Source organism: Macaca thibetana, chromosome 6 (assembly GCF_024542745.1).
Source record: "Macaca thibetana thibetana isolate TM-01 chromosome 6, ASM2454274v1, whole genome shotgun sequence".
Classification (NCBI taxonomy): domain Eukaryota; kingdom Metazoa; phylum Chordata; class Mammalia; order Primates; family Cercopithecidae; genus Macaca; species Macaca thibetana.
In genome coordinates, this window is record NC_065583.1 from 90,797,416 (window position 1) to 90,814,407 (window position 16,992).

General features: G+C 33.6%; 1 protein-coding gene across 5 annotated transcripts in view; it reads right to left on the reverse strand.

Annotated features, from left to right (window-relative positions):
- ADGRV1 (adhesion G protein-coupled receptor V1) overlaps positions 1 to 16,992 on the reverse strand; it is a 593,679-nt gene that overhangs the window by 444,650 nt on the left and 132,037 nt on the right. For all 5 annotated transcript variants that reach the window (XM_050795448.1, XM_050795446.1, XM_050795449.1 and 2 more), the window contains 9 exons: positions 12,933 to 13,063; positions 12,249 to 12,348; positions 11,143 to 11,322; positions 10,326 to 10,489; positions 7,970 to 8,063; positions 5,820 to 5,898; positions 5,570 to 5,708; positions 4,474 to 4,615; positions 144 to 406 (listed from right to left, as the gene is read on the reverse strand). In XM_050795448.1, the coding sequence (XP_050651405.1) occupies positions 144 to 406; positions 4,474 to 4,615; positions 5,570 to 5,708; positions 5,820 to 5,898; positions 7,970 to 8,063; positions 10,326 to 10,489; positions 11,143 to 11,322; positions 12,249 to 12,348; positions 12,933 to 13,063 (1,292 nt within the window). The remainder of the gene's footprint in view (positions 1 to 143; positions 407 to 4,473; positions 4,616 to 5,569; positions 5,709 to 5,819; positions 5,899 to 7,969; positions 8,064 to 10,325; positions 10,490 to 11,142; positions 11,323 to 12,248; positions 12,349 to 12,932; positions 13,064 to 16,992) is intronic.

The window sequence follows — 16,992 nt, forward strand, 5'->3', positions numbered from 1 at the left end:
TAGTAATTGAAGCATGTCTTTATCTATCACCTAAGCTGGCAGAATTGTTTTTTCATTCTAGGACTTGAGTGCTCATCTAAGAGAAATTTATTTTATAAATATTAAAGAAAAACTTCCATTCTCATTAAAGCTTCTTACTGTACCTTGAATCGAATACCTTCTTCTAAAACAATATAGCCTTTGGAAGGAGTCAGATCTTTAGATTCATTTGAGGAATTCACTTCTGTCACAATGAACTGAACTGTCACTGTTCCAAACAATCCTTGTGCAGGTTCCCGAACAATGTACAACACTGCAACACTCTCCTGGACGTAGAGAGCTGTTGGCTCTCTTAGGAAAAAGTGCTCACTGTTGTTAAATGATAGAACTCCAGGGCCATCATCATTAGCAAGGATAATAATTAAGGCTGCCAAAATAAAAATATTAAAGCAACAAATGAAAATAGATTGGTTATAAATGCTGAAAAAAGTGTGGATGTCTAATTGAAAACTAGGCCAACTCTTTACCTAAGGTGATTGTTTTAAGAGGATCTTAAAAATGACAGAATTTTTCAAAGCATTTAATAAAATTCCATATTCACTCATGATAGAAAAATACTCAGTAATCTTGGGATAAAAGGCAGCTTCCTTAACCTGATGAAGCAATCTCTCAGAAGTCAACAGCAAATATCAAACTTAATATTGAAACATTAGCAGCATTCCCACTAAAAACAGAGACAAAATAATAATGTCTGTCATAATTGCTACTATTTAACAGTGTCCCAGGGCTACCAACCAGATAACACTTGTAAAAGTAGTGGAAAGAGTCAGAACTGTCACTATTTTCTAGATGACATGATGGTCTACTAAGAAAAAGCAAGAGAAAATATTAGAACTATAGTAAATACACAAAGCAAGCTGAGTAACCTTCACAAATCAAGAGTGTTCTGTTTTTTACTGTCACTTATATTAATAATAATTGAAACTAATACTATTAAGAACTTGCTAATTGCTTAACCTATATTAACTCTTTTAATTCTTGCAATAACCCTATGATATGGATTATATCATTATTCTCATTTTACAGAACCTATGATTGAAGCATAGACAGGTAATTTGAAGAAGTTTACAAGCTGGGAAGTGGCAGACCTGGTGCACAAAGTCAGGAAGTCCGCTTCAGATCATACATTCTTAAAGGCTACTATAATATCTCTATAGATCAGCTATCTAGAAAAAAAAAAGTGGACCTTATTCACAATAGCAACAATACTTACAAATTAGCCTAATGTAAAAACTATAAAACCTATATGAAGAAAATCACAAACTTTTAATGTATGACTGTAGCAGACACTGTCAGCACCTCACCTATATCGCCTTCACTAAAGTGATCTGCAGCAGTTCCTTTTTGCCCAGTGATCTCTCTTTACCTGAAGAGAGCATCAGCCCATGCAGGAGTAAAATCACAACTGTTGCAAATTCAACACTCAAGAGCAACTCTCAAATGATCAGAAATAAGAGCCAGTGAATGAACAGCCCAGATTTCCTTCCTTGTCATGGGACAATCCTAAGCTTTATTCAACCTGGTGTCTAAGAGGGACCCCAGCAGGACTGAGTGTCAGTTGCCCACAGCAGTACTGTTCATTAGGACATCACCTATCAACTTTCCTCTCTCTCTTTCACCTCCTTATTTCTCATCAGGCCTCCACAGATCACCTCTCAAATAAACTAAATCCTTGTCCGAATCCTTGTCTTATAGTTTGGTTTTGAGAGAACACAAGGGAAGGCAATGGTATTAAAGATTTGAATTACTGGAGAGGCATTTTATATTTCTAAAATTGGAAAACTCAATATTATAGTGATGTCAAATCTATCCAAATTAATCCATAATTCTAATTCAACACCAATCAAAATTGTTTGTTTTATAGATCTCAGCTTGAATCTAATGTTCATATGAAAGAGACTTTTTTAAGGAATAGGTGAGATAATTTATAGAAAGAAAAAGAAAAATATTTGATCTGCAAAACTAGCAAAATGTACTTCAAGGCTATGATAAATAAAACAGCATGCTATTAGCACATAAATAGGCAAATAGAACAAAACAGAGTCCAGAAAAACGATAGGTAGATGGATAGAAAAGAAGGAAAAAAAGAAGGGTAGATATTTCATGTTGAAAATTGATGTTTCAACTCTCTGTTTCATTCTCTGTACTGTTTTATACATTTTAGGGTATATGTTTTATACATTTTAGGGTATACGTTTTATATTTTAGGGTATTGTTTTATACATTTTAGAAGAAAAATGAAGTTGTATCCTTGCCTCACACACTACAAATGAATACCTTCCTTATATGTTCAATAATGTAAATATAAATCAAAACTATGAAAATAGTAGAAAAATATAGTAAAATATTTTATGGCATTTGGGTGAAAAGACCTAAGTAAGCAGGATTTAAAAGCGTATCAAAATATTTGATATTTTAAATTTAAAAAAATTTATGAGACATTATAATAAAAGATAAATGACAGACTGGGAGAAATATCTTTATAATATATTTAAGAGGCAAAGGGCTGAATTCAAAATATATGACTATTCCTACAAACCAATAAAGCAAAAACCACAGGAAAGTATATAAGGGATACAAAACACAGAATCACAAAGGAAAAACCAAACCCGTGTCAAGCTTACTAACAAACAGGACAATGAAAGAAAAAATCACAATAATGCATAATACAACCACATATTTTTCAGTCATTAGAAATGGCATATGAAAATTTAAAGATTAAAGAAATTGCTGGGAAGGATATGGAGAAACTATTGTGTATGTACACAGTTGGAGTGTAACTAACACAGAAGGCAGTGGATTAGTCCTTTCCACTCAACATGCATTGTACTCAACAGATGATCTTAATTATCCACAAATACAAAGATTTATGTAAAAGGATATTTATTGAAACTTTATAAGGATCTGGAAATAGTTTCAAGGTCAATCAATGGGGCATGGTTTAAGAAACGACTCACTGTCAAAGCACTTATTGCTCTGAGGAATTTTTTAATCTTTAAAAATAGAAAATTACAAATATAAAGTAACCTTGGCAGCGCCCAATAATATATTCATTTCTCCTACTCATGGAAGTGGGCATGTAACCGATGTAATTTCCATCAGATTTATATGAGGACCTTGTAGGAATGCATGAATGTGAATACTCTCTCCTGTTATATGAAATGCAGAAGAATGATCCTGATCACCATCTCATAACAATGAATGATGTTAGCCTTGCAATGAAGCCAATATTCCAAAAGGCAAGAAAAGAGACAGAAAACCTCAGGATCTTTGGCAGCATTAAGTCCTGCTCCTGTGTCATCTAAAGCCATATGTCTCTGTACCCTCAGGTTAAATAAACCAATAAATTATATGTGTTTAAATCCATTTGCATTGAGTTTTCTGTTATTTGTACCTAGACTATTCTCAACCAACACATGGTATCCATTCATACAACCATTTACCAACCCATTATGTTTTACAAGAAAATGATTTGATCTCAAATGTATACTCTGAATTTGAAAAACAGCCAAAGCCTCAAAAAATAAAAAAATAAAAATAAAAATAAAAAATAAAAAGGCTTCTGGGGATTTAGAAATATCAATGTATTTTATTAATATAGCAAGAAAAGTAAAAACCAATCCTGGGGCTACTCAGAATTCTTTCATATTTTCTACTACAAATCAAATATCTCCATAAAGACCAATAATTTAGGAATGCAAATATTCATCAAATTAACTAAAAAAAAAAAAAAAAAAAAAAAAAAACACCTGCTCAGCCACTGACTAAAACAGGAGTTTGAAGGGTCAGTCAGCATTCAATCCTTGAAATTCACCTGGCTTGTCTATCATCAGAAGGAATGGAAGTGACTTTTAAAGAGCTCTTCCAACCTTAAAGTTCTGTATGTTCCCGAGTTTTCTCCTTTGTCTCTTTCTTACCTTCTCTAAACAGTCAGCACAATACCTATCAAGCAATGGAGTAGAACGACTCTTAGCAACAATACCTAACTGTTCCAACCAAAGAATTATGGCTCCCATAATCTGTCTGAAGTATCAGTATACCTCAACACTATGCGGAAATACTACAGAGTAGATGACACTAAAGGAATTACCTTTGTAATTCCTTCTATTGCTAAGTAGGAAACCAGAGCAAAATTGAAATTCCAAAGAAAAGACATCTACAAATTAAATAACCCTACAATAACTGAAGAAATAGTATTATCTCTAGTATCAACCTACTTTTTTTGTCTTTTACATACATGCCTATATACACCAACACATACAAGCTAGAGGCACTGTTACAGAGACACAGAAATTCTGAAATTCTCTAACTTAAAATCACTCTCATTGTAAGCACAGAAAACCACCAAGACTTTTTAATCCCTTTACATCTTCCCCCATATTAAGGAACCCAGCATGAAGGAAAGGAAGCTGTTTATAAGAAATTATTAATTACCTATTGTATTTTTCCCTAGCTCTAGTCCAGGAGAAGGATTTGTTAAAATCAGCTGAAATTTTTCATCTCCTTCTGGAATGTCATCATCAAGAATCATGATATTGACATTTTTATACCTTTCTCCATCAGCAAAATGAAGAATCTGGTCGAAAAGGTAAAAGCAGACAGTATTATATTTATATACACTGAGTTTCTATAGAATGTTTGGAAAGAAATACAATATAGTTGCAAGTGTAAAGAATAAGCTATTTTACACTGAATTTTGTTTCCTTATTTTTTGGTTTATATCTTTTTATTTAAACTGTCAACATTAAGTCTAAAAAGTAAAAATTATGAGGGGGCTGGGCACAGTGGCTCATGCCTGTAATCCCAGCACTTTGGGAGGCCAAAGGGGGCTGATCACTTGAGGCCAGGAATTTGAGACCAGCCTGGCCAACAAGGTGAAGTACACTAAAAATATAAAATACATTAAAAATACAAAAAAAAAAAAAAAAAAAGAAATTAGCCAGGCATGGTGGTGGCCACCTGTAATCCCAGCTACTCAGGAGGCTGACGTAGAAGAATTGCTTGAACCTGGGAGGTAGAGGTTGCAGTGAGCCGAGATCTTACCACTGCACTCCAACCTGAGTGACAGAGTGAGACTCTGTCTCCAAAAAAATTATGAGGGAAGAGAAGAAAGTAAACATTTGGCTAAGAAATAAAAGGCATGAAGGGATCAAATAAAAGTATTTTAAAACACTAAAGGTGTTTCAGTGAGCAAAAACAAAGAAATAAGAGCTAAAATTTTCGAGAAGTATGAGAAACATTCTGGAAAGACTATCAAATGATATAAATTCTTTAATATTACAGGTTGTGTTCTCCAGTATCAAATACTGTAATGAAATAGTTAATGCATACAGAATAATATTTAGAATAGTAAAATAGTGAAGGGAACTATTTTACCATGTGGAAATCTTCTGTCCTAATTTACTTTGAAATATGTAATGGCTTATTAAGAATAATTTATTTATATGGGAACTAAATCACTGTAATTCTTAAGGAATAATGATTATAAAATAATTTGTAAAAGTCATCTGTGATAGATTTTGAGACCCACCATTGGGGTGAAGATATAATCCAGCCCCAGTTGTGCTTCCAAATTCTGAGCATACACAAACAAGGAAACATGGCCAAGAGCTTCTCTGTTCCTCTGGGCTACCAATGTTAAACTTCCATGGGTTTCATTTACTTCAAACCTATAATATAGTTTTAAAAAAAACATTATTTTTTCCCTTATAAACTTTTATTTGGTAGACACTAAAGAATATGAAACCCAGAAGAGGACTCTCACGCAGCCTTGGCCTTACCTGCTATGTTGCCATTCAATTACACCTCGGGCCCCATCATTGGCATCGATAATAATTTGTGCAGTCAAACCTTCTGAATCTAAAAAAATAGAAGCATATCTTAAAATACATAAAAATGATTAAAAATACTTTTTGATATAGGATTTAAAGACAGTCCCTTTGAAATTATATAACTCCTAATGTACAGGTATTATCAAAATTACTCAAAAGATATTTAAGAAAATAAAGAGACAATGTTTATCACATCTGAATAAGGACACTTTTGGCTAACAAAAGCCACTGATTTATAGAAATTTAATCAACTGAGAACAGTATAAAATAATTAACAACTGAGATTACTGTTTTGTTTCTATTATTTTAATTAGTTAAAACATATTTGGCATCTCTATTCTATAATATCACTGTTTCAGGAGGAAAGGAAAATGGGGACAGTTGGAAGGAGCAGAAAGAAAAAAAAAAAAAAAAAAAAGAAATGAGAAGAGAAGCACACGGAATGGTACAGAGAAAAATACAGGCATGCAAAAGAGACACAGAGAGACAGGGACACAAACAGAAGCTGAGACACGTGGGAAAGATGGGGAAAAGGTTTGGTGAACTCAAGAGAGATTAATATCAAAGTAAACTTATCTTTCCCTTTTTATTTTTATTCTGTCCACCAAACTTAGTATGTTACCAATACCCTAAAATAAACTAACCCTGCTCCTGGTTGGCTTTTTGGTTTCAGTCTTAAAATATTACTAACCCTGCTCCTGGGCTAGTCTTAAAATATTTACGAATCCTGCTCCTGATTGGTTTTTTGGTTTTGTTTTGATTTTTGTTTTTAATATTTTGTTCTTTACCTTTTAAATTTCAGAGGTACCACCTTAGTCTAGGACACTTACGATAGCTGCCTGGATGGGGAAAGGGTAGGGAGAGTGTAATTCTCTGTAGAGGGAAAAGAACAACACTGTCCAGGAAAGCATATAAAATCAGGGTTTGTGTCTACCAGACAAGAGGCTAAAAAGCAGAGATTCTAAAATCAGGCCACACCATTGAAGACAGCTCTACCACTCCATAGTTCTGTGATCTGGGGCATGTTACTCAGCTTCTCTTAGCCTAAGCTACCTCATCTGTAAAATGAGAAGATGTAAGTAATGCCATTACCAAGGTACAAAGCACTTGAAATAGGAGCATTAGAAACCACTCAACAGAAGTCAACTATTTAAATTATCTCAGTAAGAGGATGAAAGAAATCTGAATTGTTTTGTTAGTTGTCTTAGTGTGAATAATAATTATCTTGTAATAACACCCGATGTAAACAGCCTAGTCATTGGAATCATCTATTTCTTTAGCAAAAGAACTGAAACTATTCAAACAATAGGTTAGAAACTGATTATTTCCTTTCAATATTTTCAAAGTTATCACAATGAGCTTCAGAAATGAATAAGGAATGCCTGTTCCCCAGGCCACTGCTCCTGGCCATGCTTCTCTTCCTTTAACCCAAGTTAACTTTCCCCTGTCCAGCACTGCTTCTAACCAGTTCAGCACCACCCTCTATTGGGCCATCACACCTACAGGCTTCAGACAAAATTTCCCAGTAGTAAATGTCCACACTGAAAACAGGAGTTTGTGTTTAAACAGGAATACATCTTTTCAAAGGAATCTAGATAAGTTTGTACCAAGGTTCAGGTTTTACCTTTCAGTCTGTAATGAATTAACTGATTCTTTTCTAAAAGCATGAAAAGAAAAAGAAAAAAGGTCAAAAGAGAAGCAGAGAACACAACAAAGCAACAAAGAAGCAAACAACAGCACTGCTTAACCTGAAAGAAAAGAAAAACATCTGAGAGTTTGGAGATCTAATGAAAACAGCTAATTTTAAAAGATAATGAAAGAAAAGTACCTTCCAAAGAACTATTTTGAGGATTACAAATTTGTTTATAAAATAGTTGTAAAATTTAAAGGACATCACACAATAATTTTTAATGTCTTTACACTGTTCAATGTAAAAACTGCAATATATGAGAGTATCAAAATAAATATAAAATTCCATCATATTTTGACACATAGCCAAGATTAACAAAACAGCACAATGATCACTTCTGATTCAAAAACAAAGTTTCTTCATTTCATTTGAAGTGAGTGAAAAGAAACAAACAAGAAACCCCTTATACCTAGTCTGGGAGGAAATGAAGTTGAAGCAGCCATGATAAGTTCAACATAAGTTAAATTCACCAGGAAATACTCTTCTAGCTCTGGTATATCATCCTGAAAAAAATCACACCATTAAATTCCTTTAATTATATTCTCAAAATAACCCTCAGAAACCATTTTTAAGTTAAACTGTGTAATTAGTATACAGAAGATACAAACATGCAACCATAAAGTAGACATCTAAATTAGAAAAAATAAACATAAAAGTACTAAACTTATACTTGGGTGTATAGGAAGTAATTAGGTTGACACATATGAAACCACTTAAATATTTTAACATTTTTAACCTAGATTTATATAATATGTAAACCAATCTTATAAATATATAGGCCTAATTATTTTAAGCATAATATGAACAAAACACTTTAAATTACCATAATATCCAATGTGTAGAAGCAGGAATAGAATACCACGAAAAAAAAAAAGGGGGCTTTGCAGTTCAAGGAGGCCTAGTACCAAATTCTATAATTTTAAGTAAGTAACTTAAATTTTAGGACTCCAATTCTACTATCTCTATACTGGGGCAATAATAGGTCCTTTGGGTGGGAGACTGTAATAATGATTACAAATCATGTGTGTAGAGTGGCCTAGAGAAAATGCTTTAAAATTAATAGCTATTATTATTAATCACTAGTCCATATAATAGCAATGAAAACAAGGCAGGTACTACAAACATAAGGATTAGCAAAATCCATGTCAAGAATGATCAGCCAGCTGTCAATATTTACAAAGAAACACAATGTGTGTATATATTTATGCGTATATAATGTCAGCACACACTCACCAACATATGCTTTTCTCCTCACTTTATTTAATGGAGTCATGTTTCCATGTGAACAAATATGTGAAAATCATGATCTCTAGATTGTCTTATGCAATATATGGGCCAATATGAGTTATAAGGTCAGTGACACAGAAGGACTGCTGTACCTACTCTTACTGTCACCCATCCCCCATGCAATAACTCCTCCCTACCACTCCCCAGGGCAGTTTGTTCCTATATACATAGCCCTGCAGTCTCTTAATCTAGTGCTACTGAGGGGAGCAAAAAGGGTTGCAAAGAGCTAGGATGAAACAAAGGTGGAACCAAAAACCCCATGTTCAAAAAAACCTAGACTCCTCAGAGAAAAGAAGGGCAACTGTGTATTCTCTGCTTTAAAACCTAACATATCTAAGGAATAATCAATCCATTTATTTATATTGTTATTAATAAAGTATACATTTGAAAGATAACTTAATTGAAAGCTTTATCAAATCTCGTGTTATATCCCATATACTGACATAATATTACCTTTAATTTTACAGCTTTGGAATTTTTATACTGTTGTATTAGGTCACAGTGCCACAGTAATCAACAAAGTAAGTTACTGACTTCAGAAGGTAGATGGTTTATACCACTTATAATTTTGTAAAAGAACAGGCCTCCAAGATAATAAAATACATTTTAAAATAGAACTCCCAAAATACATAGGAATTGAAAAATATTTTTTCAACTGCAATATTCATGCTTTCTCCCTCTTTCCCTTCCCCTGTCCTACACACCATCTCCTACTCCCTCCATAAGTATCATTTTTATAAACCTCTTGGAAATGTATTTAGGTAACTGATACACTAAGTCCCAAAACAACATGAGATTCCACAATGTGAAAAATTATTTAAAATACAATTTCAATCACTAATGATTATGTTAAGCTTAACGTAATCATAATTGCATATTGTGCCATCTGCCTCTAGTGAGTCTCTCCCTATCTCTAATGTAAACGGTCCTACTACCAACAAAGATTCTGACATACATGGATTTTCTGGTCCAAAGAATCCTATGGAGTAATCAAAATACTCCTTGAAACCTCATAGGTCTATAATATCTTAAAGGGGATTACCCTAAGAAAATTCTTTATCATGGGTATGTCTATAATAAAATACGTAACAGCAGGCCAGTCGATCTAAACAAGAACAGAAACCCCTGTACGATTAAAAAAAAACAAACAATAACAACAAAATCAAGAAAAGAAATAAGACGATTTAAAGGTACCATCAGGGGGAATCAAGCAGAAAAGAATTCACTAAGTTTCTAGTATTATAATTGTAGAGTATCCAAACCTGATATTAAAGTCAGAGTATTTTTTTTTTTAACAAAAAGAAAAAACTCAGGTAGACTTAGTTTTCACGAAACTTGATGTCTTAAAATGCAAAGTTACTAGAAGTGTCTTACTAAATGTTACTACTTATATGTTATAGACTCTTCCATCAATTTCTACCTTCTATGTAGTTACTTCAGGTTTAATACAATAGTAAGGAAAAAAATAGGAGTTTTACCTCAAGAATGGTAATGTTGATGGCTGCTGCTGTTTCCCCTTCTTCTAAAATCAGAAAGCCAATGACAGGGACAAAATCAACTTCTGGCTCTGCTAGGTTTCCTACTGTTTGGTTCTTCAGACTCAGCATTCCAGGAACCGTGGTATACGTGACATTGATAGCTCCTAATTGAATAGGTTGGAAAAATGTTTTGTAATTCCCTAAACATTTACAATAATGTCCCATTGTGGATTTTTTGCCTTTCCGAAAAGCACCTTCAGTAGCTAGTATTACTGCTCCCAATTCCTCACCCCTTCCTATATCCATAATCTTTACCATATGATGGCTCACAGGTGTCTCACTGTGGGAAAAGCATATTTCCCTGCCTCTAGGCTTTGCATTTAGATATGTGACTTGTTTTAGCTAATAGAACAAGGTAAAAATGATGATATGCTGGTTCTAACCCTAGACCTCAGGGGGCCTTACACATTTTCACTTGGTCTTTTGTGCTACCACTGGTTCCAGGAGAAGAATGACAGACATATGAAATACAGCCACCTATGACCAAGCCCAGCATAGATTAGTAGACCCACAGACAGCCTAAATTACCATATGCTGCTGAAGTGTTATGTTTGTTAATTACACAGCATTTCTGTGAAAACAGAAAATTCATTTAATCTTTTCAAAAATAAGGAAGTTATAAAGTTCTGTCCTGAATGAAAAAAAATATTAATTTTCTCTTATCCCTGATTTATTTTAGCAATGGCTTTCAACCACACAAGTAGAATATTAATAAGCACCTGCCTGGAAAACCCATTCATTCTAGAACAACACAAACCTAGAGATCCAAATTCTCTGTTGATGAAAAGCTGAATTGTTATGTTAGCCTCTTGTAGTAACACAAATCTTGATGGAAGAGCAAAATTTAAAACTCCATGTGGTTCATCACTGGCTTCTACTGTGAGGACAGCTGCGTATCCTTGAGCATCAAGCAGGGCGATTCCTGCTGGTGGAACTCCTAAAAATGTCAGGGAGGAATCTACCAGTGATTTGGCATTAGCTTTTAATCATTGGAAATATAACCTCACTCTCTGAAACATGAAGGTAATCAAAAGTGTTCTATTTACTTCTCTAACAAATCTTCAGGTTAACAAAAACCACATTCCATTTTTCTTTCAGGTGGAAGATCATGAATTTCTTCACTTCATATATTACTGTCATTATTAGTTTATATTGGTTATCAGAATATAGAAACTGAGTAGAAATTGAGGAAGGTACCCAGATAATTTGCTTAAAAATGACTCAATTTGGGCCGGGTGTGGTGGCTCACGCTTGTAATCCCAGCACTTTGGGAGGCTGAGGCAGGCGGATCACAAGATCAAGAGATTGAGACCATCCTGGCCAACATGGTGAAACCCTGTCTACTAAAATACAAAAATTAGCTGGGCGTGGTGGTGCACGCCTGTAGTCCCAGCTACTTGGGAGACTGAGGCAGGAGAATCGCTTGAACCCGGGAGGCAGAGACTGCAGTGAACCGAGATAGTGCCACTGCACTCCAGCCTGGCGACAGAGCAAGACCCTGTCACAAAAAAAAAAAAAAAAAAAAGGAAGACTAAATTTGAATTATCCATATAATTGGTCCAAAATTCAAATTGGCCTGTAAGTCTCAAATTAATTTCAAAAAAATTCTACCTTTGGAAATGATTTTTATTCTGTAAGTAACCATTTAGCAAAACGTTTCAGGGCTTTTTTCTCTAGTCCATAAAGATATGTATTCCCATATGATGCTAATGTTTTTTGGATCTAACATTTCTAGGGGACACATAATAAAGTAACATTTTAAAAATTGGTATGCATCTAATTGTTAAATACAGAGATAACAACAATTTTCTTTCTTTTACGAAAAAAATATATCAAAAAAAATAAAATTAAATTCTGAATTACCTTGTGTCCTGACATCATACAGAATGACTTGGTATACTTCTTTCTCCTCAGGAATGTTGTCATCCAACAAATGCACAGACAATGTTGTATTCAACGACCCCTATGTCATACAGAAAGAAATCAATCCCTCTATTGTTATCGAATGAGTTATCTCCTGCTTTATTTTTATTATAAATAATTCAGCCAAACATATTTTCATTTAAACAAAAGTTCTGTGGCTTAAAAATATATAAATAAAAGCCACTGACTCATGGGAATGTAAGCTCCAAGCAGACAGGGGCTAATTGTGGAAGATCTTGAATGCTGAGCTAATGAATGTAAATCTTATTCATTGAGCAATGTGGCACTACCAGAAATCTCAAAGCATAAAGTTGGGGAGGTTTCTACAACAATGGTGAATAGAAAAAACTGGAGCAGAGAAAAGAAGACAAGTGCTGCAGGGACACTAGTCATTAAAAGTTCAATGTACTACTCAAGAAGAAAGTAATATCGGCTTGGCTTAATATTGAGGCAATGGGAAGGAAGATAAAAACAATTAAATACATCGTCAAAGACTTCATAGCACGTAGGTCTGGAGAAGAGAGAAAGATAATAACTACAATAGTGCTGCTTTTCTATCCCATTTTCCTCAAAATACACCATTCTTTCTAGATATTTGTGGTTGACTTTTCTTTGCAGTATTACCTCAGGAAAGAAGAGTTGTCCGCTAAAGTTAGCAAAATTGAGTTCTAGATTTTGCCCAATAATTTTCCAGTTAACAGTAACATTTCCTCGACCAGGGGAAGTTCTTATTACATGGAATTGCAAAATTTCTCCTGCAAGTAAAATGTGTAAATTGATAAATGCTTAATGGAAAATAAACTTCACATTTGAACTCAACAAAACCCAAACCCCAAGCATGCAACTATTACAGCACCTTTCCCAAGAACATTACAAAGCTGTTCTGTTTTGAATTTTCTAGAAGTTTTACACATGCTTACTGTTTATTATCCCACTTCTAAATACTTCCATTTAGTAGAACTTCAGGAAACTCAACATGTAAAAGTTACAAAAGCACATGCTAAAATGGGAAACACAAACTTTTATACACTCCAAAACATGCACCAGAACGTAAGTGTTCTGTAAATTAAAGAAAATAATAAAGTCCTCATGGTAATAACACAAGTAAATTCTTCCTTCACTTTTCAAAAGGGCACAAATTCCTTACACTGATATGCAATGTGATTTTACACAATGCACGCATAAAAATGCTTGCAAATACCTGAAAATCACATTTCTATAGTTGTAACTTACATATTACCATCAATGATTTTGTTTTATAAAAAGAAATACAAAGGAAAGGTGTCAAATCTGTACATCAACATCTGTAACTTCGCCAAAGTTACAGTTATCATTCCTGGATGATAGAGATATTTTAGATCTTTTCTATTCCTGGCTTTTATCCCCATATAATACTTTACAAAAGTGAAGAAAATCATAACATGTCTTTCAAATTGCTAAAAGCATAAAGTAAGCTGTTAGGGAGTGTGCTAATGGCCATATGACTTGTTGAAAATATGCTCAATTCATTAGATTTATAGGATGATGAACACAGTTAAGAAATACCAGTGAACTATATCACTAAAAAAATTATTATTATGCAAAGATAGAATGATGTTTTAAAAGATTGAGAAGACAACATCCTTAATCAAATTGTATAGCATAGACATATAGTTAAAAATCACATTCACTAAAAATGTCACTTTTAGTTAGTTTAGTTTAGTTAGTTATCCAAGTAACTTTTGTGTATATAAGTAATATCTTCAAACACTTTTTAAAGAGTAGAAACAAAGCAATAAAATTTAAATACCGCTTTCAAGTATTTTTTAAACTGCCATGTTTTTTATTTCTGAAGTCAATAAACAAATATTTCTAATAGGAAGGTTTCTTAAAATATCATGAATTAATTAATTTAGAAACTATCTTAATTTCAATTTAAAAATAAAATAAATTTTTCTTACTAAATTTAAACACAATTTTAACAAAATGAACATTTTAAGGAGAGTGGATAATATAAATAAAAGCATTAGAAAGACTTTTTAAAACACATTTTAAGTGTGTCAATACAAAAAACCTTAGTTGCCATTAGTAGACTATGTCTTAGATTGATCTTTTAAAAACACAGGAATTTTGGCCGGGCGCGGTGGCTCAAGCCTGTAATCCCAGCACTTTGGGAGGCCGAGACCAGTGGATCACGAGGACAGGAGATCGAGACCATCCTGGCTAACATGGTGAAACCCCGTCTCTACTAAAAAAAATACAAAAAACTAGCCGGGCGAGGTGGCGGGCGCCTGGAGTCCCAGCTACTCCGGAGGCTGAGGCAGGAGAATGGCGTAAACCCGGGAAGCGGAGCTTGCAGTGAGCTGAGATCCGGCCACTGCACTCCAGCCTGGGCGACAGGGCGAGACTTCGTCTCAAAAAAACAAAACAAAACAAAAAAACAAAAACACAGGAATTTTTAGATCAGATTGTCCAAAGATTGGGATGAAACTGAAAGACTGTGTATAGTCAGCCATTGCTAACATACCATTTAAAAATTTTGTATTTGTAAAACTTGTGAACAAAATATAGACACTACTATGAAACTCTGGTGTCTATTGTACAATATATAAAATTTCTTATAGAGCAAGTTTGGAACACTGAAAAACAAAAATTTATTCCCAAAGAGCATAGAAAAATCCTTGAAATTATTAAGTTATTTCACCTACAGTGTTGTCTGGTGACTCTTTCGTAAGAGTTGTGGTTTTCAAACTTTTCAAATCACAAAACTTGTTAATGGTTCAAAAAGAAAATTATGGAAGTTTAATGAAGTACTAAAGTGCAAAGAGAACACAAATGGCAAGAAAACAAAATGCAGGTCAAAAAATTTCCATGTTGAAGGGTAACCTATAATCACAATAATAAAATTGCAGTTGCAAGTTTACACATAGAGATTTGGGAATAAATACATCACTTTTAGGTAAAAGTAAAAATAAAATGCTTAGGAGAAAATAAAGTAAAATGTTCAGACAAACTTACTACATGTAAAAACACTCCAAGTCTAATACTACTTCATCAATATCCCCTCTGAAAAAAAGTTACCATGAAAGTAACCTGCAAGAAAATACTGCAAAAATATAATTTGAAGCATGACACACACAAACACACACACACACAAACACACATACACACAAACACATGCACACCCACACACACATAGAGAAGCACGTATAAATAAAAGATAAATGAAGTATTTCTTAAACACATAATCTTGTAAGCCCAGTGAAAATGTATCATGTCAACAGCAAGAATAGTGTGAAATTTTTTCTAAGCAATAATCAAAAGGGAGGTATTGATTCTGTCTCTTTATTGCAGACTTCCAGGAGCCAGGTCCATTTAAAATGCCTCCTGGAAAAAATGACTGGACATTTCAGAAAGATACCTTCTGCCAGGGTGAAAAGTCAAACAGTCACAGGAAAAAGAAAAACTTAAAAATAAGTACTTAGTCTTCCAAATTTAAGGGAAAAGACAGAAGAAATGTCTTAAGAGAGAGTATAATTTTTAGATGACAAAGACTTTACTAGGTACTAAACAGCAAACAGCCTTCTAGTTTTCACCCAAGATGAAAACCAGAAGAGCCCTTACCTAACCAAGTGTCTGACTACAAAACCAGAAGATCATCTTGATATGAAATCCACAGTTTACCAAAAGTTAGTGACACATTTCAACTCTAAAGCAGATCTGTCATATAGTGTCTAAGACTAACTTAATGCAGATAAAGAATATGAATGAAGAATGTATTTTAATAATCCTAAGTGTTTTAGGCACTTATTTTCAAGGCCTGAATTCTTTTTACAAAGATAAACACCAACTACAATGTACATAAAAATAATGGAAAACCAAAATACAGAAAATATATTTTAATAGATACATGTATACATGACATACGTATACTATCCAAATTGCCCTCTATAATAAAAAAGAAAATGGGTTAAAACAATTATAGGAATATGAATAATGGGAAGCACAGATTGTCAATAAGAGTTAAGAAAAAGTTGAATATTTCCAATATAGCAGTTCTATATATTTCTTTAAAGAATCACATTTCTTGTTCAAATCTTTGTGTAAAAAAGATACATGCTGTCCCTAAGAGAAGAAAAAATTTAAAATCCATCGAATGTGACAGGATGATTATGATGCTGCTAAGTTGGGTGACTGAGAGAAACACCTAGCACAGATTTATAAAGAGCCCATTTATACCCAGTGTGCAACCACAGTAAAATCCATTGTCCTATATTTCTAAATTCTGTCCATTACATTTGAAAGAAAGTAATATTTATCACTGGGCAGCTCTCCAATTGCATTAGGACAAAACGTAGAAATAGGATTCTACAGAATTCAATACATTGTTAGAGACTAAGGCAAATCCTCCCCATGAATCAAAAATGCATTCTAGAGCCAGAAGTTCAGCATAGTCCACATTTTAAATCTAATCACATAAATGAAACTCCAACACTAGGCCAAAAGCAATGTTAACACTGTTAAAAGCTCACATGGCAAGGTTATTTTTACCCCATTGGTTTAGCGGTTATCTCTGAAGAATCACCATGATGTTTTCATTAATTCACTTTCATAAACTCATCATGATACATACACATTTCTCTGTGCAATTTTCATGGTAATATAAAGCATACATAAAATACAGAACTATTGTGGCTTAATATGT